Source organism: Lygodium microphyllum, chromosome 13 (genome assembly GCF_053477565.2).
Source record: "Lygodium microphyllum isolate KBCC chromosome 13, Lygodium_microphyllum_v1.1.10, whole genome shotgun sequence".
Classification (NCBI taxonomy): Eukaryota; Viridiplantae; Streptophyta; class Polypodiopsida; order Schizaeales; family Lygodiaceae; genus Lygodium; species Lygodium microphyllum.
The window spans coordinates 111,711,871-111,739,851 of NC_141147.1; the positions used below are offsets into that span (position 1 = coordinate 111,711,871).

Genomic DNA, 27,981 nt, shown 5'->3' on the forward strand with positions numbered 1-27,981 from the left:
AATACCACAATAAACTTTAAACTAACAATAAACTAATATCTAAATCTAATCTAAATAAAATAATACCACAATAATCAATTATAAGCTAATAATAAAAACAATAAACTAATAAACAATACAACAGTAATAATCATCATCATCATCATTTTAGATAACAATAAACTAATAAACTAATTAGATAACAATAAACTAATTATTATTATTTAGATATATATAAATTAATAGTATCTATCTAAATAATAATAAACTAATTAGTAAACTAATAAACTAATTATTATTATTTAGATATATATAAACTAATAATATCTAAATAATAATAATAATAATAACAATAAACAAAAACAATGATAAAATAATCATAATCATAACATAATTAGTAATAAATAAACTTAAACTATAACTATTAACTATTAATTAATTAAATTATCGAAATCTTATATCTTAATTACAATAAAATAATTCATCATCATCATCATATAAATTAATTAGATATTATTATTATTAATTAGATATATATAAACTAATAATATTTATTTAAATAATAATAAACTAATAATATCTAAATAAAAAATAATAAGAATAATAATAATAATAAAATAATCATAATCATAATTACTAATAAATAAAATTAAACTATAACTATTAATTAATTAATTAATTATCTAAATCTAAATTCTAAATCTTATATCTTAATCACAATAAAATAATACCACAACAATCAGTTATAAACTAACAATAAACTAATAAACAATACAACAACAATCATCATCATCATTTTAGATAACAATAAACTAATAAAACTAATTAGTTAGTTAGATAACAATAAACTAATTAGATAATAATAAACTAATAAAATAATTTCATCATTATCATTAACTAATTAGATAACAATAATAATAAAATAATCATTATATATATATATATAAATTAATTAACTATTGATGACTATTGATTTCAAAGGTGCCGCGGGGGGGGGGGGGGGGCGGGGGGGAGGGGCAGTGACTTGGTGGGCAGCGTCGCGGGCGGGCGGGGGGGGGGGCAGTGACTTGGCGGACAACATCGCGGCCGGGGTGGCGGGCATGATTTCGAAGGTGCCGCAGGTGGGGGGGCAATAACTTGGCGGGGGGGGTGTGGATTTCAAAGGCGCCACTAGGGGGGCAACGACCACGCCACGTTAGGCCAAACCATGCCGCAGAGGTGCCGAGAGAGAGAGAGAGAGAGAGAGAGAGAGAGAGAGAGAGAGAGAGAGAGAGAGAGAGAGAGAGAGAGAGAGAGAGAGAGAGAGAGAGAGAGAGAGAGAGAGAGAGAGAGAGAGAGAGAGAGAGAGAGAGAGAGAGAGAGAGAGAGAGAGAGAGAGAGAGAGTTGCACCTTCTCAACCTCCAAGCGATGTACGAAGCCTCAACCTCCTGAACCTCCAAGCGATGCATCTCGATCATCTGGATCAACATATCTATGAAGTAATCATCATGAGAGAGGGAGGATGTGAAGGCATGGGGTGGGGCATTGAAGCCACCTCAACCCCTCAACAATGCATGTATGCAGTTTGAATTCAAATGGAGGTCTAGGAAAAAGAATAGGCCTGGGAGAAAAATGGAGGTTCGGGAGATACTGAACCTCCAACCAAAATGATAAATAGATATAGATGTTCTATTTTGTAAAATCTTAAAACAACACATCCTTGAGTGTCACTCTATTGGCCTTTCACTATCACTCTTTTGTGAAACCTTCATTCGTAACTAAGCCTATTTGATAAAAAGATCAAAATACCTCAAAATTTTTCATTTGAGTACCAAATGATGTATATAATTCAACGATTAAATTTTATTAAAAGTAATTCACCTGAAAGAAAAAGGTATTGGGGGGGGGCGGGGGCGCCCTACGAGATGATACTCTATTGTCCTCATTCTCTCCCGGTTGATACTCTTTTTTTGAATTCGAGCACTCTTTGCATTTGCGCCTTCCCTCTCTCATTTTTCGAGCACGAGAAAGAGCATACGTAAATGTGCGCACAGGGACACGCCCATTCTCCTTCGGCGGACCAGGGTCGTTTAACCCTCGTCACGGTTTAAGTTTGAAATTGGGCGGAAAAGCCTTTGCGCGCTATCGATATGGCTATGGAGGCGAGCTCGGGATCAGACCTTTCTTTAGAGGACCTCCTCACCGCTTTCAACAGCAAGATCTCCTCGCTACAGCGCCTCCTGGTCTTACGAAACCGTAAGTTCCTGGCCAAAAACCAGAGACTGTTTGAGCAATGCAATTCTGTGCCACCGTATCATTCTAAGACACAAGAAAGAAGGAAGAGCCTTGTGCGACTTTCTGAAAGGAAAATTGCGCACCTCAAATGGTAGGATTCCTCAGTCTGCTTTGCATTCCTGTTCTCGAACGATATCTATTATGTGCCGCCATCCTGGAGCATTTACCTAAATATTTGGTCCAAAACCTTGCTAGCAGACAAATAACACGTTTCCCTGATGTATTCTGGTACGTCAACCACAGGTGATTTAGACTTATTACTCGAGGATTAGCAGCGTGTTTGGATTAGTGTCCAAACTTTTATCTCCACCATGTTAGTTCAGGCTTTGTACGAATTGGATTTTTTGAAAAGGAGCATATAGGAATCTTGTTGCGTGCAGAAAAACCCCTGATCCCACTCGAATTTGCAGTCTTTTTTAAAGCAAGCACTTGCTCTAATGCAAAGCCTTCTGTGTTGCAGCTGTGCCACCCAGTGCTTCTGCAGACTTTGCATCCTTGGATATATATGTCCGCGCTATGGAGCAACAGCTTGGTACTATTAAAGCACATGTAAAGAACGAGGTGAAAACCCTCCCTAAGGCCAAGGTTAGCTTTGAATCGCTTATCTGTGGATATAGCCAAAGTCCTTACTGAACTTTCCATTGTGCAAACATATAAGAGAAGTCATGCTTGAGCCATTCAGCACATGAAGGCGAACAGGAATGCTGTTATTTGATACTTGACTGTTACAATACGATTTTGCAGGCATTGGTTGTGCTCTCATTACGCCAAGCAAGAAGATTGGAGCACATGTCTGCCAATCTTCCAGCTCAACTGCGTGTTCCAGATCAGTGCACATATTCAGAGCAGTCCTCAGACAGGTATCACTATGTAGTTTCTTGAGAGGAACTGGACATATGTACAATACTCTAGCGCCTTAAAACCCAATGCTCTAAGAAATTATACTGGTTTGACTCTCGATAGTGTTGAGGTGGAGCAAAGCAATGGAATTCTTGGTACCACGAAATCAAGTGATACTGCTCTTCAAAAGGTAAGCAGTACATTCGCATGTCTATCTAATAGGAAAGAGACAAACTCTGTCACAGAAAGTGTATGCTCAATGCTTGTAAAGATGCCTAGGAAAGTGTTTAATTTGTTTGAGGTTTTTGTAGTACCCTCTACTGTGTGACTGAATGAGACAAGCACAATCGCATTTTTTTGGAGTAGCTGAATATGGATATTGTGTGCTCTCATTCATGCCATTTGCAGTGTTTTGAAAATCACATGGTTAATTGTCTCTTGGATTAAGCCTTACTTTCTGTGGAGTCCATTTGTGGCTATTTTCTTTGTATTCTGATGATCACCTTTGTTCACTTGCATCTGCACTTAAAGCTTCAGTATTGATTCAATGCTATCTCTAAGTTGTGTGCATTGTTGAGCCTATGCTTTTTTTAGACATATTGTAACGTGTGTGGGTGCTGGGATCTTGCCTTGTGTAATTTTGCTTTCATTTACTAGTTTGAATGAGTATTTTCTGTTAACACTTCTCTAATGGCACCAATCGTGGTCTACCTATGCTATGGGTGATGAGTTACCCCAAAAAGGAGTTGATATTGCAGTTATCCTTGTCGGAAACCAAGCTGGTCGGTTAGACCAAAAGGTAACACCCTATGGTAGAAACATCCCTGTGCGTAATGAAGGTTATCTTCTTTTGGTCCTTTGGAGCAATGGCCAATTGGAAATACCTTGAATGCCCATCACATAGACTATACCTCTCATATCTTGCTACCTCATCCAAGATTTGATTTGATGAAGGGTAATGGATAATGGTCTCTTTGTGTAGCTGCATTTAATCTGAAATGCACGCAGATTCTCCATCCTCTTGTCTTCTTAGCTTGCCTTGGTCACTTGGTGATGATCATATAGTTAGATAAGCAATGGTGATCCCTCTAGAGAGGATCATTGGGGTGTCTTTTGGCATGGCTAGTCTTGTTTGGTGGATATGTTGCTATATCGAGTATGACTCGTTCAAAAGTGGTCATTTCATTGTGGGCTACTTAACCTGATTTTTAGGTTGTGCTTTTTTCAATGTCATCCCATCTTTTTATCTCTAAAAGGAGGATGTGTGGTCTCATTCATTGCCCTGTATTTGCTAATTCCTGGTGTGAGCCCAAGGAGTGCGTGATTGGTGCTCAGTCAATGTACTCCTTGATTGTCTTAGTGGATTCATTATTGAGCTAAAATATGCATTACTTGTTGATTAGTCTCTTAAACAACCCCAAAACACACTAAAAATGCTTTTTTAGAGTAAAACCCTAAAATGAGGAGTGGTTCGAGAGAGTTCAGTGGAAACCCTAAAACGAGGAGTGGTTTAAGAGAGTTTAGTAAAAACCCTAATTTTTGGGGCGTCCTTTCACATCTATAAATAGACAAGTCGCTCCCATTCATCCATCATCCTTGTTTGCAGGTTACATCAGCCCACACACCCTCTGCTGTTGTTGGTGCTCAGTTTCCAACTTGCAGTCCATCTCCATCTGTTGTCCGGCCATCATCGATTGCAGCCACATTATCTTCAGTCTATCCATTGCTGTAGGCGACAGCTCTCAGCTATTGGCGGCTGCTTCAGATTTTCCGTTACTGTTCAGCTTGCTGTCCATCATCTCTAGGGTCAACTAGTTTGCGTTTTTAGCATTGTAGGGCTGACACTCTCAGACACTGTTTCAGTCTATTGTTTATAGTAGACTGTGCACAGTTTTCAGCCTTCGATCGGTGGTACATTGTTGCGTTTATTAGTTTTCAATCTCCAGATTGCTACGTTTTGGTGACCAGCTTATTGCCATTCACTATTCAGCACTTCTACACTTCGATTGGTGGTCATAGTCTTGGGATCCGTCTTCGGTGGACGTCACACTCTGACATTGCTTTGTCCTTGAGCACATTGTACACTCTTACATTCATTTACAACATTCATTCACTTTAGAGTTGAGTTTTCTATCTCCCTTTTTCTGTTTGTGTTTAAGTTTTTGAGTTTTGCGTTTAGGGTTTGAGTTTTGCTTGTTGTGTTTGTGTTTGTCTCTTTGTGTTTTTGTCGTGGTCATACACTCTGTGTGTCCTTAGTGCAAACCCTAGCAATTTCCTTCACATCGTAACAGAGCTGATGCTCTTGTAAAGAGTATCTTGCAGATATTGTGGAGGGTTAGTCTTTGTGCGAGGCATACAATACGGCTCGTAACTGAATCACAATGTCCCAAACACCTTCTCGAGTTTCTATGATGTCTTATCAGGCTTCTCCATCATTGGAGGCCTTGAGATGGCATTATGGACTCGATGAGGAGGACGATGCTCCACCTTCACCAGATTTCACTAACATGATAGAGGAGGACTTTGAGGAGTACTATTGTAACAAGTATGGTGATGTTTATACCTCTCCTACTAGTTTTACTACCACATCCGGACCGGTTGGTGAGATTAATCACCTCTCCGATCATGGAGGATATACGACATTCAGAACGTTTGGCGATCCATCTTCATCATCTTAGCCAAGTTCAATGTCAGGTTTGTACAATTTTTGTGTTGCACGAATCAAAACCCTCGTCTATTTTTTTTTTTTAGATACATGATCCGAATGGCTTTGCGTATGTGAACTTCAATAGAGAGGGCTCACGAAGCAGACGAAATTCAGGTACATCTACAGCTTCTATTTTATTTGAGCATATCACACACTTTTCACTTTCCTTTCATCCCACCCTATTTTATATCACACCTCATCATCTTTCCAAAACCTTGAATTACACTCTATATTTGCATCGCACACCCTAGGGGTTGGATCTTTCATCTCCGCTCTTAGCGTCTTTTTCTTCTTCACCCCATTCTCTACCTCTTTGCACCATGGTACTTCGTTAGGGGGAATGCCACCCTTTAACACAGTGTCTCTCACCTTTCAGCACATGAGTACACCCTTAACTCTTGGGACAACTGTGATGGGCATCTCCCTCGCTATCCCTAGCTTTACATCTCCCATGACTACTCATACGCTGGGGTTTTTATCCTCAGCTTATGGTGCGTCTTCACATTGTCCTTGGGTTATACCTATGCAAGGATTTCCATCTTTTACTCACCGTGTTTCCATCTCACCTCCTTGGGTTCCTCATGTGGCTACCATGCCCATGTCTAGTCAACCCATCCCTATCTATGGATCCACCTTGCACACTACACACATGCCTGGTGGGCACTCTGAAGCCCATTCCCAAGTGTATTCCACTCCTCCATCTTACCTCCACTACACTTTTTTACACTATCCATCTCTGAGCACTACCACTTTTGTTGCAATGGCCAAGAATGCCTTCATGGATAAGACACGTTTTAACCGGCCAAAATTTATCACTTGGTCTAATTACATGCAACAAGTGCTTGAGTCTTAGGGAGTTTGGGACATCGTCATTGGTGTAGAGTCTATGTCGGACCCTCGATGAGCTCACCTTGATTACATCTGTTAATGGAGAGCCTGCAATGCCACAATTAATGTTGAGCTGATGTAGGGATTGCTTCTTGAGTTTCACTCTCAGTTGTAGCACTTCTTGCTCACGTCAGAGTATTGGAGTCACCTTCTCGACCGCTACGCGGCTCGTGATTATACTCGGTGCTTTAATCTCGACTTTGAGCTTCAAGAGTTCTCTATTAAGGAAGGGGATGATTTGAAAGTCAAGCTGGCTGAATATAGGCGATTACTTACCGAGTTCGCTACTACTAGTTTTCCAAAGTCAAATGACGATTAGGTTACATTATTCTTGAATAAGTTACTTGCAAGTACTTTAATTTCATTCAATGCATCATCTCCCAACCTAGATTGTCAACCTTCTACGAGTTTGAGTGCCAATTTTTGTGTTATGCGAGGTTGTATGATCAAGTCTACAAAAAATCCTTATCACAGTCTTATTCAAAGCAGAGGGGGTTGGTTGTCTCTTCTTCGGGAGGGACAACCACTAGTAGCAAGAACTCGCTAGATGTGAAGGTAAGCCAATCAAAGGGTGACTTCTCTTTTTTAGATGGAACCAAAGAATTGGTTTTGCACACATTGCCAGAGAGCAGGCCATATGGACGAGGTATGTCACTCCAAGGCTCAAGGTTTTTCATCTAAAAAGCCTCCGCAAACCGCTACGACTTCACAATCCAGTGGGGCTACGCCCTTCGCTCTTGCTTCATCTGCTCCTTCAACACATGTTGTTGTTGGATATATTACTCGAGTACAACCCAACGGCCCATCTCTTTCACTATCCTTGAGGGATTGACTGATTGGTCTATAGGTTCCGATCCAGTTGCACTTTATGCATCCATCTCACCTTCCTCTCCATCTCATCAGGCGTTCCCTTGGCAGAGCCGTGCTACTGGACATACGTGATGGTAGCCAGCTTCTTCGACTTGCATGTCTCTAAGTTCTTTTGGATACCCTAGATCAGTCTAGCATTCATTTTTCGCACTCTTAGAGTCGGGTCCATAGGATTCATTATCCTTAGTTTTTTCATTTTTTTTGTCTTCCGCTGCATTTCCTCACACATACACATTCATTGCATTTATTTTGAGTTTAGATTTTCTTTTTGTTCTGTTTTGCTTTGGAGCATCTTACTACTAATCTCTGTGTTTGCAGATTCTTATCTCTTTTGTAGGGTTTTGTCTTTCAGTGTAGGACTAACTTGCAGATTGCTTTGGTCCTCCTTGGGCTAGAGACGTGGGGATGCGCACCGTTCCTTTCATGGTTTCATCATCCTAGGAGTGCTTGCTCTTTTTCTAGCATGGCGGTTTCCCGAGACGGATGATAGCATCTCTCTCGATGCTATCATGGCGGTGACTTCTACCTTGCTTTTCTAGTGGGGTGTTTTATCCACTTTATTTTTTTTCGTTCCTTATGGTTCTCGGCACCATATGAAGATCGACATCAAGCTCCTCTTCCTTCTTCGGCATTTACATCTAGGTTGAGAGGGGGTTTCTATCCTTCTTGGTATTGTACAAGCTTTGCCTTTGACATTGGCTTCTTCCCCTTGTTGTACCTTACTCTTTGCATTGTATGATTTTATCATCCTTATACTAGGGTGCTTGGGCAAGTGAACAATTTTCTTACGAGGGACACTGTCCAAATGGCACCTGCTGCATGAGCATTCTTCAACATGTAGTATACTTTGCATCTCATTGTGCAGAGCATCACTTGTGCAGATTCTAAGTTGTTTCCACCGGCGGCTATTGTTACCACACCACTCTCCTTCTTCATCACATAGATACCTCATCACCTATTTTTTCTCGTTATCAACACCTTGAGTGGATAGATTAGCTTGTGCTGTTTTGTGATGTGTTGGGTATACCCTTTCTACTCTTGTCTTTTGGGTCACTTTTACTCAATCGACCACATCCCATCAAATTTACTTCGCTTATTAAAAAAAAATAAATCCATGTAGTTTCATTCCGCCTTTGTAGGGCTTGGTAGGCCACTGGGCAGCCGACGTGCACCCTTTGCCCGATGCCCTGTCCTCTTTGGGGTGACTACTTGGATTCCCTTAGTATGATAACCATCGCCTCTGTAGTCTTAGTAGGCCATTGGGCAGCCGACGTACACCCTTCTGTCCGATGCCTTGGTTGCTTTGGGGTGGGACGCCTTGGGGTATATAAACATCACAATGGTTGGTCTAACCTTTCAGCTCAGTTTTGGGCTTGAGAGGGGATGTTGAGCTAAAATATGTATTATTTGTTGATTAGTCTCTTAAAGAGCCCCAAAACAAGATAAAAATGCTCATTTAGAGTAAAATCCTAAAATGGAGAGCGGTTCGAGAGAGTTCAGTGGAAACCCTAAAATGAGGAGTGGTTTAAGAGAGTTTAGTGAAAACCCTAATTTTTGGGGCGCTCTTCCACATCTATAAATAGACAAGTTGACCCCATTCAGACATCATCCTTGTTTGCAGGTTACACCAACCCACACACCCTCTGTTGCTGTTGGTGCCTAGTTTCCAGCCTGTAGCCTGTCTCTATCTGCTGTCCAACCATCATCGACTGTAGCCACATTATCTTCAGCTTGTCCATTGCTATAGGCGATAGCTCCCAGCTGTTGGTGACTGCTTCAGATTGTCTCAGACTGCTGTTCAACCTGCTGTCCATCATCTCCAAGGTCAATCAGCTTGCGTTTTCAGTGTTATAGGTCCTGACACTCTCAAACATTGTTTTAACCTGCTGTTTACAGTAGATTGTGCACAGTTTCCAATCTCCGATCGGTGGTACATTGTTGTGACTAGTTTCTAGCCTCCAGACTGCTGCATTTTGGTGACCAGCTTGCTGCCATTCACTATTCAGCACTCTTACACTCTGATTGGTGGTCACAGACTTGGGATCCGTCTTCGGTGGACGTCACACTCCGACATTGCTCTGCCCTTGAGCACACTATACACTCTTACATTCATTTACAACATTCATTCACTTCAGAGTTGTGTTCTCTCTCTCCCTTCTTCTATTTGTGTTTGAGTTTTTGAGTTTTACGTTTAGGGTTTGAGCACACTATACACTTTTACATTCATTTACAACATTCATTCACTTCAGAGTTGTGTTCTCTCTCTCCCTTCTTCTATTTGTGTTTGAGTTTTACGTTTAGGGTTTGAGTTATACCCGTTGTGTTTGTGTTTGTCTCTTTGTGTTTTTGTTGTGGTCGTACACTTTGTGTGTCCTTAGTGCAAACCCTAGCAGTTTCCTTCACATTCATGGTCTTGTTGAAGATTTGGGCATCATCCCTTATGTTGTTTCGTCCTACTTGTTGGCGTAGTTATGTTAATCTTGTTGCACTTAATGTGACCTCATTTGTTACTTACTTTGTAGAGATGGGTGGTGAATGATATCGATTTTCTGCGTCGATTGTTGTTATTGAGGTATTATGCTTATGGTGGCTAGTAAAGATGTCTTGTGTTTGCTTGCTGTGGCCTACTTGTGTGCTCAAGTTGTTTTCTCATGCGTTCTGTTTGGTTAATCTATAGTTCTGCGTTTGTCACCGTTGCTTGCACATGACCATCAGTTCATGCCTAATCATGGCTGGTTTGAAGATTTGTTCACCTTGTCGACCTGTTTTATTATGTTGACTTGTTGTTGTGTGTGACCTATCCGTAGTGCGATGTAAGTTGTCGCAACCTCCGGTGATGGTGTTCGTTGATAGTTGTATTGCTGAGTATTTATGTGGTGGTGTTGGAACTTGGAACTTGGCTACCTTATGTTGCTCCATCTGTCCGTCAATTTATTTTGTAGTGAACAATTGTCATTCACTGTGGTGTGCGTTGTCGATTTGTTCATCAGTTGTGCTATAGGTTGTTGTTCATTTGACTTTCTATTAAGTGCTTACGTAGTTAACATATGTGTGTTTGTGGTTTGACGGCCAAGACATGTGGATTATCGTATGTTCTTTTGTTGGTGTTCTTGGAGCTTGCATTGTTGGCTTCGGCCTTTAGCCTTGCGTCAACAGCCCGATCATGTGAAGATCCGTGTTGGTTGTTCATGCGTGTTTGAGTGGCTCGATCTATGTTGTTATTCTTGAATGTGCATTTATTATCTTTGGTTTTGCGTTTTTAAATTTTTTTGCAAGCGTTCATAGTCCCCTTGCTACTCTCTTCTACCAAGATAATGAACAAGTTATTTTCTTTTCTCACTTCACTTCAAATAACTATCGTTTGGTACTCTTGCGATCGAGACACTCATTGTTTTGACATGTCATGGAGCTATGGTTTTAAGTGTTGTGGTGCTCACTCATTTTTCAACGAGGGTATTGCGATTGAGACACTCATTGTTTTGACATGTCATGGAGCTATGGTTTTTAAGTGTTGTGGTGCTCACTCGTGCTTTTCAACGAGGGTATTGGGATTGCTCCAGCCTTTGTAGAAGTCTTTGCTTCCATCATGATTCGGCAGTGTGACAGTCATGCATGTGAAAGCGAAGAGAAAGAATGCCGTGGCATGGTGTCACATTTGAATTCGGACGCCTTGGACGGGCACTTTTCCTTGGCCAACTTGGCCATGGCTGTTTGTGTTAAGAGTGCCTTGGTGCTGAGGATGAGACTGGGAAAATTTGTGCTTGTTGCTGCTGAGACCGATTAGTATGCACTTGATGTCTCTATGCTATGATGGATCCTTTGCTTGAGATATATGTTCTGTCTCGTGGTTCATGTTGTATTTGTCTTTCTTACACGTTTGTGCACACAAAGGATCGCCATCCTTGGAATTTGGTCAAATGGACCACCATCTGTTGGAAGTGCCTTATTTCTGTGAAAGTGAACACCGCGTAGATTTCATTGTTCATAATGAATGTGATGTCATTATAGATGCCCATCTTGCAGCCTCCAGCATGGGCAGTCTTGACAGGCATTGAATGCAGGCATGAAGATTCTCCTTGATAGATAGTTTCCAAAATCAACAAGAAACAATGGCTCCCGTTGTTGGGTGACTTCTATATGCATCCGAGTCTCTGTGATAGTGATGTGGCTAAACCCATTTGACCCAATGTGCGATGAACTTTGGGTAAATGTTTGTTGTTGAGTGTGGGTTCACAACAATTGTTGTGGGAGATTTAGCTCTCTATGAAGTAGTAGCCCCTCCTGTGTTGGCTGAAGTAACGAAAGTCACTTTGGACTCTCAAAAATGCGTGAGTCTCGAAATTCTCTTTCAATTATGAAGGGGGGAGGCTGAGGTAGGATGACAAGAAGAGAGGGAAATATGGGTAAGACCCATCAAGGTCCAAGTTCTATTGAAATACCCCTCAAATAAATGAAAGCCTGAAGGGAGCTAGCATCTGGACGGACTGACTAGCTGGCCTTACCATTGTATATTTGCTGATGCTGATCCCGGTATTGCTGTTTGCCTGCACTAACTGTTGCCATGCAGTTCTGTCATTGAATTTTTCTTGCTGAATCCAACATGGGCTCCTTGCCTGCAATTTCCTTGTCCTTCAACATGCTTTTGTTGCTTGTGTGTTACTTTTTGTGTCCAGATGGATCACATTCTAAATGGCAGATGTGGCTGTATTATGAAATGGGACTAGTGGAACATTCAAAAGCTCAGCTTCCTTGCAAAGGAGGATCCAATTGTCAGAGTGAAGCAATAATGCGGAAGTGAATGACCAAGACAAAGAGAGAGAGAAAAAGAGAGAGTAAAACGCAAAAAATCTTTAGTGTAAAATGCTGTATAAGGATGCAGTAATATACAGGGGTGTAGAGACAATGTTTGCGTATGTCTCCACCTTGAAGATCTTAGTCTTTGTCAGCCCGAGGGCAGTCTCCACGGTATGCAGTTTGAAATCTGTGAGAACAATTGTAGAAGACTGCTGAAATCAGGGCCAATAAATAGGCCAGCAGGAAATCATAAAAAAACCAGGTTGGCTGCATTAAATGCAGGTGGTTGACAATTGTGCTGTTCGACTTGTTGCCATGTGTCACTTGCTCCTTGTTGACTTGCCATGTGGCATCTTCCTTGCTGCGCATGTTGCTCTTGCCTATCTAGGGAATGACCAGTTGTCCAGCTCTAACACTGCCTCTTAGACCCTGGACATGGCAGAAGGCTAAGGGATTTGGAGTGCTGTCGAAGTAAAGCTTGGGGAAGTGCCTTGGTATATGAATTTGCAAGATTGTTCTCTGTCTTGCAATAGACTAGGGAAATGGTCTCATCTAGAATCTTCTCTCGAATGAAATGGTATTGGATCTCAATATGCTTTGTCTGAGCATGAACCACATGATTCTTGGCCAAGGCAATGCAATTCTCATTGTCGCACTGTAGAACACTAGGTCTTGTCTGTAGGCAGCCAAGCTCCTCCAAGAGCTGTGAAGCCACATTGTCTCACATGTAGTAGAAGATGCCACTCGATACTCCGCCTTAGTTGAAGAGAGGGCAATTGTGGGTTGCTTCTTGGTGCTCCATGAAACAGCACCAACACCCAAGACAAAGCAATAACCTATCGTGGATCTCCGATGATCTAGATCACCAATCGAATTTGAATCACTCCATCTTGTAAGTATAAACTCCGTAGCACTAGTACCAACGTGATAATAGATCCTGAGATCAAGAGTCTCTTGTAGGAATCGTAAAATCCTTTGAGCAGCTTGTCAATGCACCATCTTGGGTTCATTCATGAACCCGGCCAGCACACCTACAGCATAACATAAGTCAAAACAGGTATTGAGAAGCTAGATCAGGGAGCTAGCCAATTGCCTATAACGGGTAGTATCTGTCAAAGGACAATCAGAATGAGCTGTAGCCTTCAAATTTGGGTCCATAGGAGTTGTAAGAGACTTGTATCCCTCCATCTCACTTGTAGCCAAGAGCTCTTGTACATACTATTGCTAGGAAATAAAGATCTCCCTTGGAATTTGATAGATCTTATGACGTAGAAAGAAGTGAAGAAGTCCTATATCCGTTATCTCAAACTTCTCATGAAGTACTGCCTTTGTCTAGTTGACCATTTGAGTATGGTTACCTATCACAATCAAGTCATCCACATAAAGGACAAACAAAGCATGACCTCCACATGAGGTGTGCACATACAGCTAGGGGTCGGCTTTGGAACGTCGATACTCCAATTTCTCTTGGAGAAATGAGTCAATCTTCTCATTTCAAGCACAGGGAGCTTGCTTAAGGCCATAGAGAGCCTTCCTCAATCCGTACACATTACCATCAGAAGAACCGAAGCTCGGAGGTTGCTCAATATAGATCTCCTGGAGAATTTGGCCATGCAAAGGCCGCAAATGAGCAACACCTGTTGAAGGAGTTATGTGCTCTAAGGCACCACTATCAACAATCCACTCCGAAGTATATGGGGCCATCAACGTAGCATCAAAAGCCATTAGGGTTGAATCCTCAACCATCTCCAAGTGGAGGAAAGTAGCTAATGAGAGAGTAGCCACCACTTCGGAATCTTTTGAAGATTTCTTTTTCTTCTCCTTCTCCTTTCTCTCTTTTTGCCGGGGTAATCCTTCTTCCAATGACCTGTTTTGCCATAGATGTGACAAGTAGGTTCCTTTTCTTTGTCCTTTTTGGATTTGTTCCTTTTCTTCTTTTGGTCCTTTCCCTTCTTTTGAGAGGACTGACCAACCAAGGCTTGAGATTTAGAAACATTGGTTTCTTTTAATTGCTCCTCTTGGTCCAAGACCATAGAAACCAACTCTTCCCACCAAAGGGTCTCAGATTGCCCTGAAGCAATCAAGGTGGAATAAAAACTATTGGAACGGGGCGGTAATTGTGAAAGAAGAGTTATTGCCATGTCTTCAGAAGTGATCACCTTCCTTGCATTTTGAACTTGCATTTGAAGTTGCCTCAGCTTGTTGATATACTTTTGCATAGAAGATGACTTATTGACACTCATGGTCTGCATCTACACTTCCAAAGAAACTCGCTTCATGACAATCATTTGATTGTACATCTGATCAAGCTTCAACCGTATTTTTCGGGCCATCGTCAAATGCTCAATATGAGAGATAATAGTTGCACATGAGAAATAAAAACGAGTGAATGCGGGCATTGAGTTTATCCTAATGTGCCTGAGCTTTTGCCAACTCCACCTTATCATTGGAAGAGAGTCGAGACTCGTCTTGCAAAGGATGATGAATAGCCTTTGTAACAAGCTTCGCCAAATCATAGAGCTCCAGAATGGCAAGCATCATGACCTGCCAAATGCGGTAATTCTTGCCATCGAGCTTTTGATATAACGGAAGAGCCGGTAAGACAGGCACCTTTTGGTCTATGATTGCTTGAAACTTTGTCTTTGCCTTAGAAGACATCTTCACCTACAATGCTTGCATAAAACACAAAAAGCAGTCCCCTTTGATTGTGAGAATACAGCTTGCTAGGGTTCGTGTTTGCTCATCTTGCTCCTTTTTCACTTGCCAAAGGCAATGAAAAGGTAAAATCTGCACTTGGAAGGTCCAAAACACAGCCTTCTTCCTTCTCTAACAGCAAAAACCAGCAGCAGCTTTAGCAAATCTTCTCCTTTTTTGCACGTCCACACTTGTCTCAGCCTTGTTTTGATGTGTAGCCCTCTTGCTCGCCCTTGAATGCTGAAAACACAACCTTGTGTTGGGCTGAATTCTCCTCTTTAGGTAGGTCCACCACCCTAGGTCGTCTTTCAATGCTCTGATACCATATTAGAGTGAAGCGATGCGGAAGCGAATGACCAAGACAAAGAGTGAACAGAGACAGAAGAGAGAGAAAAAGAGACAATGAAACACAGAAAATCTGCAATGTTAAATGCTGTATAAGGATGCATAAATATACATGGGTGCAAAGAGAATGCCAGTGTATGTCTCCACCTTGAAGATCTCAGTCTTCGTCAGCCCCGAGGGCAGTCTCCGCGGTCTGCAGTCTGAAATTGGTGAGAACAACTGTAGAAGACTGCTGAAATCAGGGCCAATAAATAGGCCAGCAGGAAATCATTAAAAAAAACCAGGTCGACTGCAGCTGATTGACAGCTGTGCTGTCCGACCTGCTGCCATGTGTCACCTGCTCCTGGCCGACCTGCCACGTGTCATCTGCCCTGCTATGCCTGCTGCTCCTGCCTGTCCAGGGAATGACCAGCTGTCCAGCTCTAACACCAATTTCCATGCAATACAATGCCATAGCTATTGAATCCTCATTACAAGGTATCCTCCTAGATAGACAGCCTATTGACATAACATGGGGCCTAGAAGATTTGGAAGGCTAGGTGCAATTTCACATTTAAAGCATAAGATTAGAGTCTCAGGTTGCTAGAAACATCCAGTTGACCTCATTTGTACTTTAATGGCTGCTTCAAGCTGATTCAAGCAAGTTGAAGGCCTTTTGCAAGAGTTGAGACGTAGTGTGTTCTTGGTATAGGCCTCTTTGATTGTTAAGTTGAGAATAATAATATTAAATAAATGTAGTTGCTTCATCCTCTATTGCAAACAAGTAATGAATTTAGGGATGGTACTGTGAGCAGTCTTACTGTCACTGTTGAGCAAATTGCAAACGTCTCATGGAGCTTTATATTAATTCCTTGTAAGTAAAAATAATCTAGACGTAATTTGCAATTTAGAAACACTTCTGCATATAGAAACTTGTCGTATTCTAACGTTTTATGATGAGTACAATATCAGTTCCATAGTTTCTGTTAGCAGGCTGGTTGATGATTTGCCACCTTACATTATGCCCTCTCTGCAGGAGAAAAAGGGACGGAGCCCGCCACCCCGTTTGTATGTCACAGTTGATGAGCTAGACTCCCTCTCCAGGTTACCTTCATTCTCAAGTATGGCAATTTGGAACAATTTTTGTAGCATGTGACTGTTTTTGTATGATGACTTCTAGCTATATGAGAGGGCGGCTTACAATGGAAAAGATCAATTTAGCGGTTGATGAGATGGCAACTTTTGCTGAAGCAAATGCACGGCTTTTAGCAGTCCCAAGGAAGAAGGTCAAAATTTTTTCCAAGGCTATTTTACTCGTAGTACTGTTCTAATATATCAAATTATGGAGGGGCGGCCTCAAGGCTTTCTATGAGTGATGTAGAATGAGAATTGTGTTGAGTTGATTAAAAGTATGAATGCTTCCCAAAGTGCTGTTACTGATTTTTAAGTGGTATAAACTGACAGTTGGCAGATGAAATGCTGGAAAAGGTTCTGGTAGGTTGATGCTCTGGTACCATGTCTTTCAGTAATGAGATACCTATCCTGAAACCAGTACTGTGTCCTGATGTCATGACTCATGAGCAATGTGTCTGAGCATTGTAGGAACTTCGAGACTTTGCTGCTTCAGAAGCTGTCAAGGGAAAATATTTCTTCTTTGAATCAGATATGCGAGGCCCCACACTAAAACTAGACAACACAGGCAAAGCTATTTTGACGGTGAGAATACTGATGGAGCTGATGCATGCATGTACTGTGAATCAAAATATGAACTCTTGATTAATCATCATTGTCTGGGTGTCAGTTGATGGACCGTAGGGTCTTGCAGAGATGTAACTTGACTCAATTCAAAATCATATACTGATTCAATTCAAATCCAATAGTTGCTGCAGCTGTATAAACTTGTTGAAGCAACAAGAATGCTTGTGCTCATTGTTATCTTTGGTTGATGAAGTCTCTTTTATCTATGGCTTGATGCAAGGCATAATTGTGTGTTTAATGGTAGCTTGATATAATGTTCAGTCCTGTTTGCTTGTATTTCACAATGCTAATGTTGCCATCTAACAGGTGAAAATGTGCAATGTGCAGGTTCTTCGCCATCTCAACCGCATCTCAGAAGTCCGTGCAGGTCGTCAGCGTGCCTTTCTACTCACAAAGTCATGAGTGCCCAAGCATGCTAATCAGCTTGGAGTGAGTGCTCTGCTGTCTCAAAATGCCAAAGTGGTGCCTCAGGAGCTTTAGTGTTTCTTGCATTGTTATCTGCCTGCATGTTTCTCAGGGGCCCTCACGGATATTTGGAGTGTGAGAATCTCTCTCAGAAACACACACACATGCACATTCCCACTCTCTCACTTCACATATCTAGACTCTACCAATGAAATCTGTCTTCTCTATATCTAGAGTGGTGAAAAGCTCTTCTCTGTATTAGTGTGGTGGAAGCACATTAGTGTGTGCACACACCCATATAGTCTTTATTTGGCCTGCCCATTGAGGCCATCTTGCTGTGCATTTCATATTTGTTTGAAACATTTGTACAAAAAAAATAAAACGATATTGTCACATGATACTATTATTGTCCTATAAAAGCGTGTGCTCATATGGTTTTTATGTGTGCAACAGTTTGATACATAGAAAGATTGCATACGCCTTAACTCTAGTTTTTCCTTAAAAATGGGAAAGTTAGATTATATAAATGTGTACAACGTCAAAGGGTGAACAGTTCAAGGAAAGAAGATTACTTACAAAGGTGATTTCAAGTCTCTTTCATACTATTGAGAATAGAATAGAACTCGGAACCTTCAATTTTCCAAGAGCCAAGCACCTCCCTTTTGATGGGCTTAGGTTCTCTGTCCGAGACTTACCAAAACAGATTCTATGGTAAAGACTTACCTTATTTCTCAAGGTCTGCATGGTTCTTAGAGTGATTAATGTAATCACTTGCCAAAAACTTAAGTCTCCTCATCTAAGATACCAATTTAGCAGTTGCTCAACTCTGCATTGTCAACCCACTTGCTTACTTTCCTCCATGGCGATTTGACTTCCTTACAGTTCGAAGAAGGGAGATATCCTCTGTTCTTTTACATAGGTAGCATATAGGGCGATGACTGTCATGCTTTGCAAGCATCCTTTTAGGGGATATTCCGTGTGAGCACGATTCATACCCAAAGCTTGAGTCTCTTAGGAGTGGCTTTCTAGATTTTCCCGATTCTGCCTCTCCAAGCTTTAACAGTTCCATGAGGCTACTTCCTTTTTCATGTCTCCTTCACCTTAACAAAGAGGAGTTGGGCGAAAATTTACAGATTTGTAGTGTAGGCTTTTTGTCCAGGGAAGCCTAGGATTGTTATGAAGACACTTGGCTTTGTCCGCTAAGTCATACAGCCAGTCATGTTTTATGCGTACACAGTGAAACCATCAGCATCCTATTCCTGATCTTTGACAGCATAGCAGCAACCTCAGCCTTTGGGTTGTGTGCCTGCTTTCTCTCATTTTTGCTCTACCCCAAGTTTGGAGTCTTGGCCCTCCTCTCATGTTGATATTTTGGTCTGATAGACCAAGCATTCATCATTGTCTTTTCCACTTAAGAGGTTGAAATTTTGAGCTTGATGCCCCTATTGAAGATATCCTTCCAAGCGAGATGTTAACGAATCCCTCAAGTACGGTTGCACGCTCTGTGAAATGCTATAATGATATAGACCAAGGATGAGTTTGGTGCATCTTTTTGAGCCATGCAGGACTTGTCTTAATAGGTTTACGTTTGATAGTCTCCTGACCTAGCCCATAATTTCTTTGAGTTGTTGACTTGCTACCAAAGAATCGAGTGAGCTACTTGCCTACCACAAAGGACCATACGTAGGCTTTGAAAAGCTCGTCGAAATCTTCTCCCAAACAACACTTGCGAAAGGGAAATATCACGGCAACAAAGACCAAGGAGGCAGAGAGCAAGGAGCTCAAGACCACCAATTTCAAGCCGTATATTGACTATCTTTGTATCTTTGAGACTATCTTATAAACAAGCCATTGAAATCTTTGCTTCATGGTGATGTTTACTCCTAGTGGACAATCGTATTTGAGAATTCTTATGTCATACTTCATAAGCCATTGCTCATCAACCCTTCAATCAAATGAGAACCTAGTTTTATGCAATTTAATGGCTGACCAAATAGGTTGGCAACTTTATCATAAACATTCATGAAGGACATAAGAGAAGCCTCATTAGTCTCAAGAATGTTAGAGGTATTGTCAATAAACTTTTGATCGACAAAAACTTGCCCATTAGGAAGATGTAGACCTCTTAAGGCACCCTTATAAACCCTCCTCCCTAGATTCCTTAAAGAGGATCAATGATTAAGGTAAAGAGAATAGGGTCATTGGACAACCTTCTTTAATCGATCTTATAAGGCTCAAAACCTTTGGACGAGACCATGTTGAAGATAGCATATTTAGTCTTCCTTGTAACAAAGCCCACTAACTTATGAAGTATATTCTTAACCCTCAAAGCTAGTGCTTTGGCAAGCACATTATAATAAACGTTCAAAATGGTGAGAGGCCTCCATTGATTAACTCAACAAGTAAGGCCTTTTGAGATCAACTTGATGACCCTAATTGGCTTAGGTTGCACTATAGAGAGGTTTTGCCCACCAATCTCACATTGAGAGTGAAAGAATTCAATCAGTATGCCATTTGGTGAATTTCCTTTCTTGATCTTAAAGACAACAAACTTGGCTTTGTCCAATGTTTATGGGGTGAATTCCCACCAATAGTTTGCTTGGCTACTTGAGTCAACTCCATAAACTTTCTTCCTTAATGAAGGAGGCATTTCATTTCCTCTCTCTCTTTTTGGTTTGGGGGGGTTGGCAGGGGTTGGGGGCACGCTCTCCTCACTTTGAATAGCAATCGATGTAAAAGCAAGTAGTACGGAAATATGATTAGTAATCCAAAACATAATGTAAGATATTGGTGTTATTGTGTGGTGCAATCCACTAGCCATCATAATTACAAATGGATTGTCTAATCTAGCGACCCTTCAAGTATTGTCATTATTTATGGTTGTGCCATGTGAGACCTTTCAGATTTAATATATGCTAAGCCACAACAATATTGATAAGCTAATGCTTTAGTGATGGGTTTTCCCAATACACCCTTTCTTGATACACAGTGCTAGCATTGCCTTGCGACGTACCATAACCATATTTAGTTCTAACATCTTTGAGCCAAGGCCACTTTAATGCTTTGTCAATGAAGAGTTCATTGAGTAGTTAGAGACTATCGACACGGGCTTTGATTCCATATGTATCTTGATTGCTATTATATAAGTGTACCATTTGACCAAGCAAAGAAGGGCTTACAGCCTCCTTCACTAAAAAGGAGCCCAATCAAGTTTGCTTTCACCTACTTGATTAGACACAGACATGCTGTTTTCTTTCTTTGTGCATATAGACTCCTTCTCAAGGCTTTGGATTTCCCAGACCCTATTTGATCTCTTGCTCTAGATCCAACATCTTATTGGCATCAAGTCCTAGTAGTGTCGCATCAATATTCCCCTCCACCAAGGGCTTCCTTGCTAGCTTCTTGAGGAAGACCTCACCCTTTCCCTCACTCTTTTATCTTTTCCACATGTTGCTTCTCCTCCCCTTTATTTTGTTGAAGGGTCTCCTTGTCTTTCATGCCTTATCCTCCTATTCAAAGGTTGAACTTTGTTCTTCTCATCCTCCTTTGCACATAGTTTCTCCAATTGATCCTTGTTAGTGGAAAGTTAGACTTACATTTGAGCTTGAGAGAGAGAGAGAGAGAGAGAGAGAGAGAGAGAGAGAGAGAGAGAGAGAGAGAGAGAGAGAGAGAGAGAGAGAGAGAGAGAGAGAGAGAGAGAGAGAGAGAGAGAGAGAGAGAGAGCTCACACAATTAGAAGAGCGATTATGATGGAAAAAAAATGATTGTTTTCATTTTTTGGTATCTTATTTTGTTTTTCAAGATTCTTAACATAAAGCATTTTGTGTACTTTTTGAAGACAAATTTGTTGAGGCAAAAAACAAGAGAAGTGAGGATTATTTAAGATGATGGATATTGGTCTTTTTTTGTCAATTCTCTACCCCCTTATAGTGTTCCCATCATTTTCTTGAAATTCTTGGATACTTTCATGAAATGCTTTTCCTCGATTATAGCCTCCCTATCTTTTTCTCAAACATTTTGAATACTTCAAGGAAATGTTCTCTCTCCATTTTAGTCCCCCCATCTTTTTCTCAAACTTCTTGGATACTATAAGGAAATGCTCCCTCTCCAAATAATTTACATGCAATTTATTGTTCTCACTTTTATTTTTAATCTATCTTTTGTTTCAATCACAATAATTTTGATCTTAATAACCACAGGTGCATTCTTGCCACATATCTATTGATAGTTGGATTATTTTACACACAAAGAAGAGGAGAAGACATAGGACAAAATTTATTAACACTTGCAAGCATAAAGTCAAAGGTTTCACACGTGAAGGACTAGGAAAAAAATCAATGAAGTGCTTATACAACATATATATATGCACTTGGAATTTCACTTATGAAATTAGCCCATTGTTATCATGCTAGTCTATAGGTCAAAGTGTAATTTAACTTGAATCAATAAGGCTTCACATTAGGTTATGTGTTGAAGGTATTTGCTAAGATTGTCTTACATTTGTATTTGGAGATATATATCCTTCATACTTAGAAGATTGGTAGCCTATTGAAGCATAGTTGGGATTTTTGACTGTAATGAAGAGGAATTAGAGATACATTTTAGGAATATTTCAATAAATACTTCTTGTTAAGATGACACAAGTATATAAGATGTAAGGGGTTATTCAACCATTATCAATCTAGTGAATAATACAAGATCCTCTTTATCTCTACGCTTAGAACCTTTAACTTCCATGGCTTTCTTCCTTTTCGCTCTTTACTTTACGTCTTTCTCTCTCTACTTCTAACCTTTCTCTCTCTTATGCAGTCTTCCTCTCACCTCCTTGTTTTTTTCTTTACAAGTGATATTAGAGCTTAGGCTTGTGGTTGATTTGATTTTTTCATTTCCCACACATTTTTCCTATTTTTCATTATAAAATCCTATCTCTGACATATAGGAGACACATGGTAGGTACTTGTAGGTTGTCTATATAAAGTAGAGGCCCATCTAGGAGCTCTAACAAAAATCATGGAGGAATTTAGCCAAACTGTGGCCTAAATAGTAGGTTGTGGTCAACTTGTATGTCATTTTTGAAGGTAACTTGGTATCAAGAGGCATAACTAGACTAAGTTGAAGCTTTAACCTTAGTTACTTCTTTTTGAAAAAGACTCTTTCCCTTCTTCTCTGAACTTTATCTTGGCCTCCATGAATGTTTGGAGCCTTTGATCTCTTTGTCATGGTCATTTCTCTATACCAACACCTTGTAGCATGAAAGCTTATCTCTCTAGGAGCATAATCAACACATTTTGACCAAGATTGTAGCCCAAATTTTGCGCTATTGATTAGGGAAGTTCAACATAGTTTGTGCGATCTGCAAGGTGGAGACCTAGATTTAAAGCTTAAGTGATGCAACATTTGGTTGCTCTTTAGAGAGCCATAGCATTCTTAAGGAAAGCCTTACGATCTTACTACTCTTCTTCAAGCTCCATCACACAAGTTTAAGCTCTTACCTCTTCAAGAACTATTTGAGTTCAAGGGTAGCAACAAATATCTTAATCTTTTTCAAGATTTGAAGCATGACAAAATCTATTCTTGCTCAATATTAGTCTACATCATGGCTATAATCTAAGGAAGCCATTGCTCCTCTTGAAGGCAAGTATTATTCTTCTTTTGAAGCTTAGCAATCCTAACAAAACAGGGTGACCATTAAAGCTTTATCCAAGTTCGTCCGTTTTAAGGGGCTTTTCATCCTTTTCATTTTTGGAGTTTACCTATACTAAGGTTCTTCAAAATCTTTGAAAGATTTGGAGCTTATTGGCATTCTTGAAGTTTATCAAGCTTCCATTGGAGAATAACTTCTTGATTTTTCATCAAGCTTTATTGAGTCTAAACTTGAAGCAATATTTTGGGGCTTTTGTTCGTAATGGAGCAATCTTCACCTATTGATTGCGGGAGAGGTATGGGAGACATCCATTGAAGACTTTACACCAAATGAATGCATCCAATTGCATTGCTTATTAAGGGTATTTAACTTTAGGCCTAATTAGAGATATTTTCTCAGTTCTTAGTTTCTCATTTAAAAGCCTATTCCTGTGCTTCAATCCAATTGTTGGAGAGACTCAAGGAGTAAGTCTTTTTGCAATTTGAAGCTATGATTGTTTCAATGCTCATTCATTTCAAATCAGCAAGCTCTTTAGTATTTAATCTCTACAATTAGCCTAGGTGTTACTCATAGAAGCTCACGGGGTTGTAATTTCATTCTAACTTTCACTATGGATTAGCGGGTGTTTGTTTTGATCAATAAAAATTCATAATCCATTGTAAAAGGTAAGTGATAGTAGTGAGTCAGTGCCTATCTACAGTAAATCTCTATTTTTAACTCTAAATTTTTATAAGTTTCATTGCATCTCATTGAAAACTGAAAGCCTTGATTCAAGTTCGTGCATATAATGTTGATTGGTTTAGCATAGAATGCTACTGCCATATCTATGATTCCCATGAGGAAAAGCAGATTCTGGGTGAGATGTGAGACAAAAGAGAGGTGACCCTTCCTCACATTGACGATCTCGAAGGGGTGCACAACTCAGCTTGAGGAGAAAATTTACACATGCTTCAAGTCTCAAAGCCCACGTAGGTGCATGTCGTGTTGTTTTATTCATCACACATGTACAACATCGTGGAGGATTGAAAGTCAATTTGAGCAGTTAGATGTTGCAGAACAACAAGCTCTTGCAAGTCAGAAAATTGAATTGTTTCTACAAGCAGCAGATCTTGAGCTTCAAGAGAAGCTTGATGATTCACTAGAGGATCAGACTACAAAGACAAGTCTTAAAACAGAGTGGAGACATGTCAAGGAAGTTGTTATTGTACTTGTGAAAACACATAGAAGAAGAGAAAGATTGCATGTCTCTAGCTTGTCCACTGTTACGGGCAACACAATTGATGTATCCAGTAAGCCACTGCTATTGTTTCCACTATTAGAGAAGATGTATTAAATGAATTGGTCAAAGGCATGTGAGATCTTCAATTGAAGGTTGCAAAATTGGATGAAAAAGAACAAGAGGAAAGAGGATGGTTAGTAGTCCCTAAGCCAGGGAAAATATATATGTGGTGTGATAGTTTGCAACATGAGAGAAAAGATTGTGCTGCCTATTAGGAGGTCTTTGCACGACAGCTCATCTTTTGGAAAGATGGAAAGATTCATGTACAAGAAATGGCTTTGCCTCTTGCTCTGAATTTTGGAAAGGGAGGTATGTAGAAGTTGTTGGAAGACTTGGCTGTCAGAAATGCTTATGTGGCTGTACATGCTTCTACTTTTGGTCTATAGTTGGATAGAATGCATGTCCAAGTGATGGTTAGTCCAAAGGATACAATATGGACACATGCTTTGCATGTAATTGAAAAGAGAAAAGTTACTGATAGTGAAATGTCTCATGCAGGGCAAGACATTCATGACATAACTGGTTGGTAGATGCATATTCAGTGTATGCATATTTAGCAAAGGTGCAAAACACTGATGTACGTGTGGAAGAGAAACGGAGAAAGATGGAGATAATGCTAGGACATCTAAAAGAGTGACAATAAGAAGTATGGATCAGCCTAAAGCTACAAATCAGCCACCTCCAAAGAATGTTATGGAAGAGGTCACTCAAGGAGCAAAAACAAGATAGCAAACAAGAGGGAAAAAAGAAGGGCAAGTAGCCAGGATATAAGTTGCAGAGTCTGACATTAAGACAACCATAGATCTTAAGAAGGTTCTTGAAGAATATATCTTAAACAATCGAGTGGAATTCACCTTGGGAGAGGTGCTTGGCATCGCCAAGCAAGAATTTCTTGGTGATACCACTAGTGCATTGCTGCAATTTGAAGAGGAAATTGGTTTGTTGGGTATTCAGGCTAAATAAGAGCATGAAGTAAGTACTGGATTATCTATGCATGATGCTACTAATCAGTGGTGGACATCATGTGGAAAAGAGAAGAAAGTGGCTGAAAATGCATTGTCTTGTAGCAGTATGCATGGTGGAGTAAGGCAAATGCAACAATATGGGAAAGATACTCTAGGATTTATTCCTCAAAGTTATTACACAAGAAATCATTGGGCCAAGGCTACCACTAGAACGGTGAAAATAGGGGAGTGTGAAACTCCTTGTGTTGCTTTACTTGACCATGGGTCTGAGATTAATGTCATTGAGCGTGGATTGTATGAAAATGGTGCATGGCCTGTGGACACTGATCATGGTTGGCGTATGAGGACTGTAAATAATTCTTCGGGGGAGCTCTATGTTGCATGTTCTAATGTAAAGGTGACGATTGGTGATGTACAAGAAGAGAAACACTTCTTTGTGCAAGATAATTCCTCATATGCAGTGATATTGGGATAGCCCTATATTACATGAATGCGTATGGAAACAAAGGTGCTTGATGATAGTTCTGCTTATACAAGAGTCAGAAGCAAGGATGGGAGGAAAGTAGTCCAATTTTTTACTGTTTGTGTTAATCACCCTAGAAATCGAGATACACTTTGAGAGTCTCCTTTGCCTCCAAATGCAAGGGAATTCAAAGACCTGGATTTTCATTAAGCACTATTGTAATGCCATGCTACAGTAGTGCTGTTTAAAGGATGTGCTCGCCTCTCGATGGAATGAAGCATGTACTCACTATTGGTTATTCTCAGTTTACAGCAAATAGTTCATGTTGGTTTAAGCCTATGAAAGCTATGTGTAAGGTTGAACGCATATCTATGAAACGAGCTACTAAGGAACTGAGAGCATTGGGACTATTAGCTAAAAATGAAGGCATTTCAGGCATCTTTTATGGGCTGAATATTAATGACACTATGGCTGAAAATTTAGCAACCATAGATGCAAAAATAGAGGTTGAAAACAGAGTGTTGTCAGTATGTTCTTTGGACATGTATGATGTTATATCATTGTTTTCTCAGTAGAAAGGATTACAATGGATTGAAGCACTTGTGGAGACAAAGTATAAGACATTGACAAAATGGTGAAACCAATTGCTTTGCTGCTTCCATCAGAAAGTGAGGATCTGTATGACAAAGTGTTAAGGTAGCCAAGCTTACATGATCCTAGAGATATAGGTCATCATTTTACATTTGAAACATTACATGAATTGAAAGTTGGTACAGAAGAGTTTCTTTTGTTTGCTGAAAGAGATTGTTTTATGTAGATGTTGGCTAGGCATGGAAAAACATTTGCATTTCAGCCAACTGAAATAGGTTATGTGGATCCAAATGTTGTCTCTCTTATTGCAATATTTACTGTGCCACATATACCATGGAACTTGAGGCTTATTCTAGTGCCTAAAGCTTACTTGCTAAAGCTAATGGATTTTCTAAATGAAAAGATTTGCATGAAGATCTTGGAGCCCTCTTCAGCCCCGTACTCAAATTGTTGGTTTACTGTGCTAAAAAAGAATGGGGCTTTGAGATTTATTCAAGACATGCAACCTATGGTCAATAAAGTGACCATAAGAAATGTGGGTGTAGGTCTTATGGTTGATGAATTTGTAGAGGCTTTTGTAGGCAGAGCGATCTATTCTTTGGGTGATCTTTACTTGGGGTATGATCAGTTTTAGCTTGCAGTTGAGAGCAAGGATATCACAACCATGAAGATCCCTTGGGGTTAGTACAGATACATACTCTCTCACATGGTGCAACAAACTCAGTGGCACACATAACAAATGTTATGAATAGGGTACTCAAGGATTTTATACCATAATTAACAATGCCCTTCTTGGATGATGTTCCAATGAAAGGGTGTGTAGTGGATGAAAAGAATGAAGAGATGGATGCTCATGGGTACAGACAGTTTGTTGTAGACCATATTATGGATTGTGAAAGGATTTTAACTCTTCTGGACAAAAGTCTGTGTGTTTGGAGGTGAAGAGGCTTTGATTATTATTGAGCATATGTGTGGGCCCTATGGGCGAAGACCATCACCAACAAAAATAGATGGGATTGATAGAATGCAAAAGATGTATACACAAATGTATTAGAGGTGCGTAGATTCTTGGGAGCATGTGTGTTCTATTTGATATGGATTCTCACTTTGCACATGTAGCTGATGCTTTATATCAGCTCTTGAGGAAAGGTCTGAGATTTCATTGGGAAAGGAAGCATTAGAAAGCAATGAAGAAATTGAAGCAGCTCTTGAAATCTACTCCTACATCGAGAAAGACTGATTGTGCACATGGAAAGCCTATCATTATGACTGTTGATACAAGCCCAATCAAGATTGGATGGGCAATTGGGCAAGATGACGAGGAAGGGCAAAGATATGCAATTCGATTTGGTGCTAAAGTATGGACTGAACGATAGAGAAGGTATGCACAGGTAAAAAGAGAAGTATGGGGAATTGTGACAACCCTTAAATGTGATAAGAAGTATTTTATGGGTGCTCGTGTAGTCAGAGACGGATTGTTTGTCGGTATTGGGTATGATTACTAG

At 40.2% G+C, this 27,981-nt stretch overlaps 1 protein-coding gene across 4 annotated transcripts; it reads left to right on the plus strand.

Moving 5' to 3' along the window:
• The first annotated feature begins 1,927 nt into the window (after positions 1-1,927).
• On the plus strand, positions 1,928-17,962 carry LOC148027059 (spindle/kinetochore-associated-like protein). Of its 4 annotated transcripts, none has more exons than XM_087691577.1 (9): positions 1,928-2,215; positions 2,715-2,815; positions 2,999-3,114; positions 3,218-3,284; positions 16,408-16,475; positions 16,552-16,657; positions 16,836-16,865; positions 16,974-17,087; positions 17,457-17,961. In XM_087691577.1, the coding sequence occupies exons 1-9, from the start codon at positions 2,110-2,112 to the stop codon at positions 17,529-17,531; spliced, it is 783 nt and encodes a 260-aa protein (XP_087547703.1). In that variant the 5' UTR covers positions 1,928-2,109; the 3' UTR covers positions 17,532-17,961. The 4 variants fall into 4 exon arrangements, with proteins under 4 accessions (XP_087547703.1, XP_087547702.1, XP_087547706.1 ...); XM_087691576.1 differs by having other exon boundaries at positions 1,934-2,215; positions 2,715-2,839; positions 17,457-17,960; XM_087691580.1 differs by lacking the exon at positions 1,928-2,215 and adding an exon at positions 2,449-2,482 and having other exon boundaries at positions 17,457-17,962.
• The last annotated feature ends 10,019 nt before the right edge of the window (positions 17,963-27,981 follow it).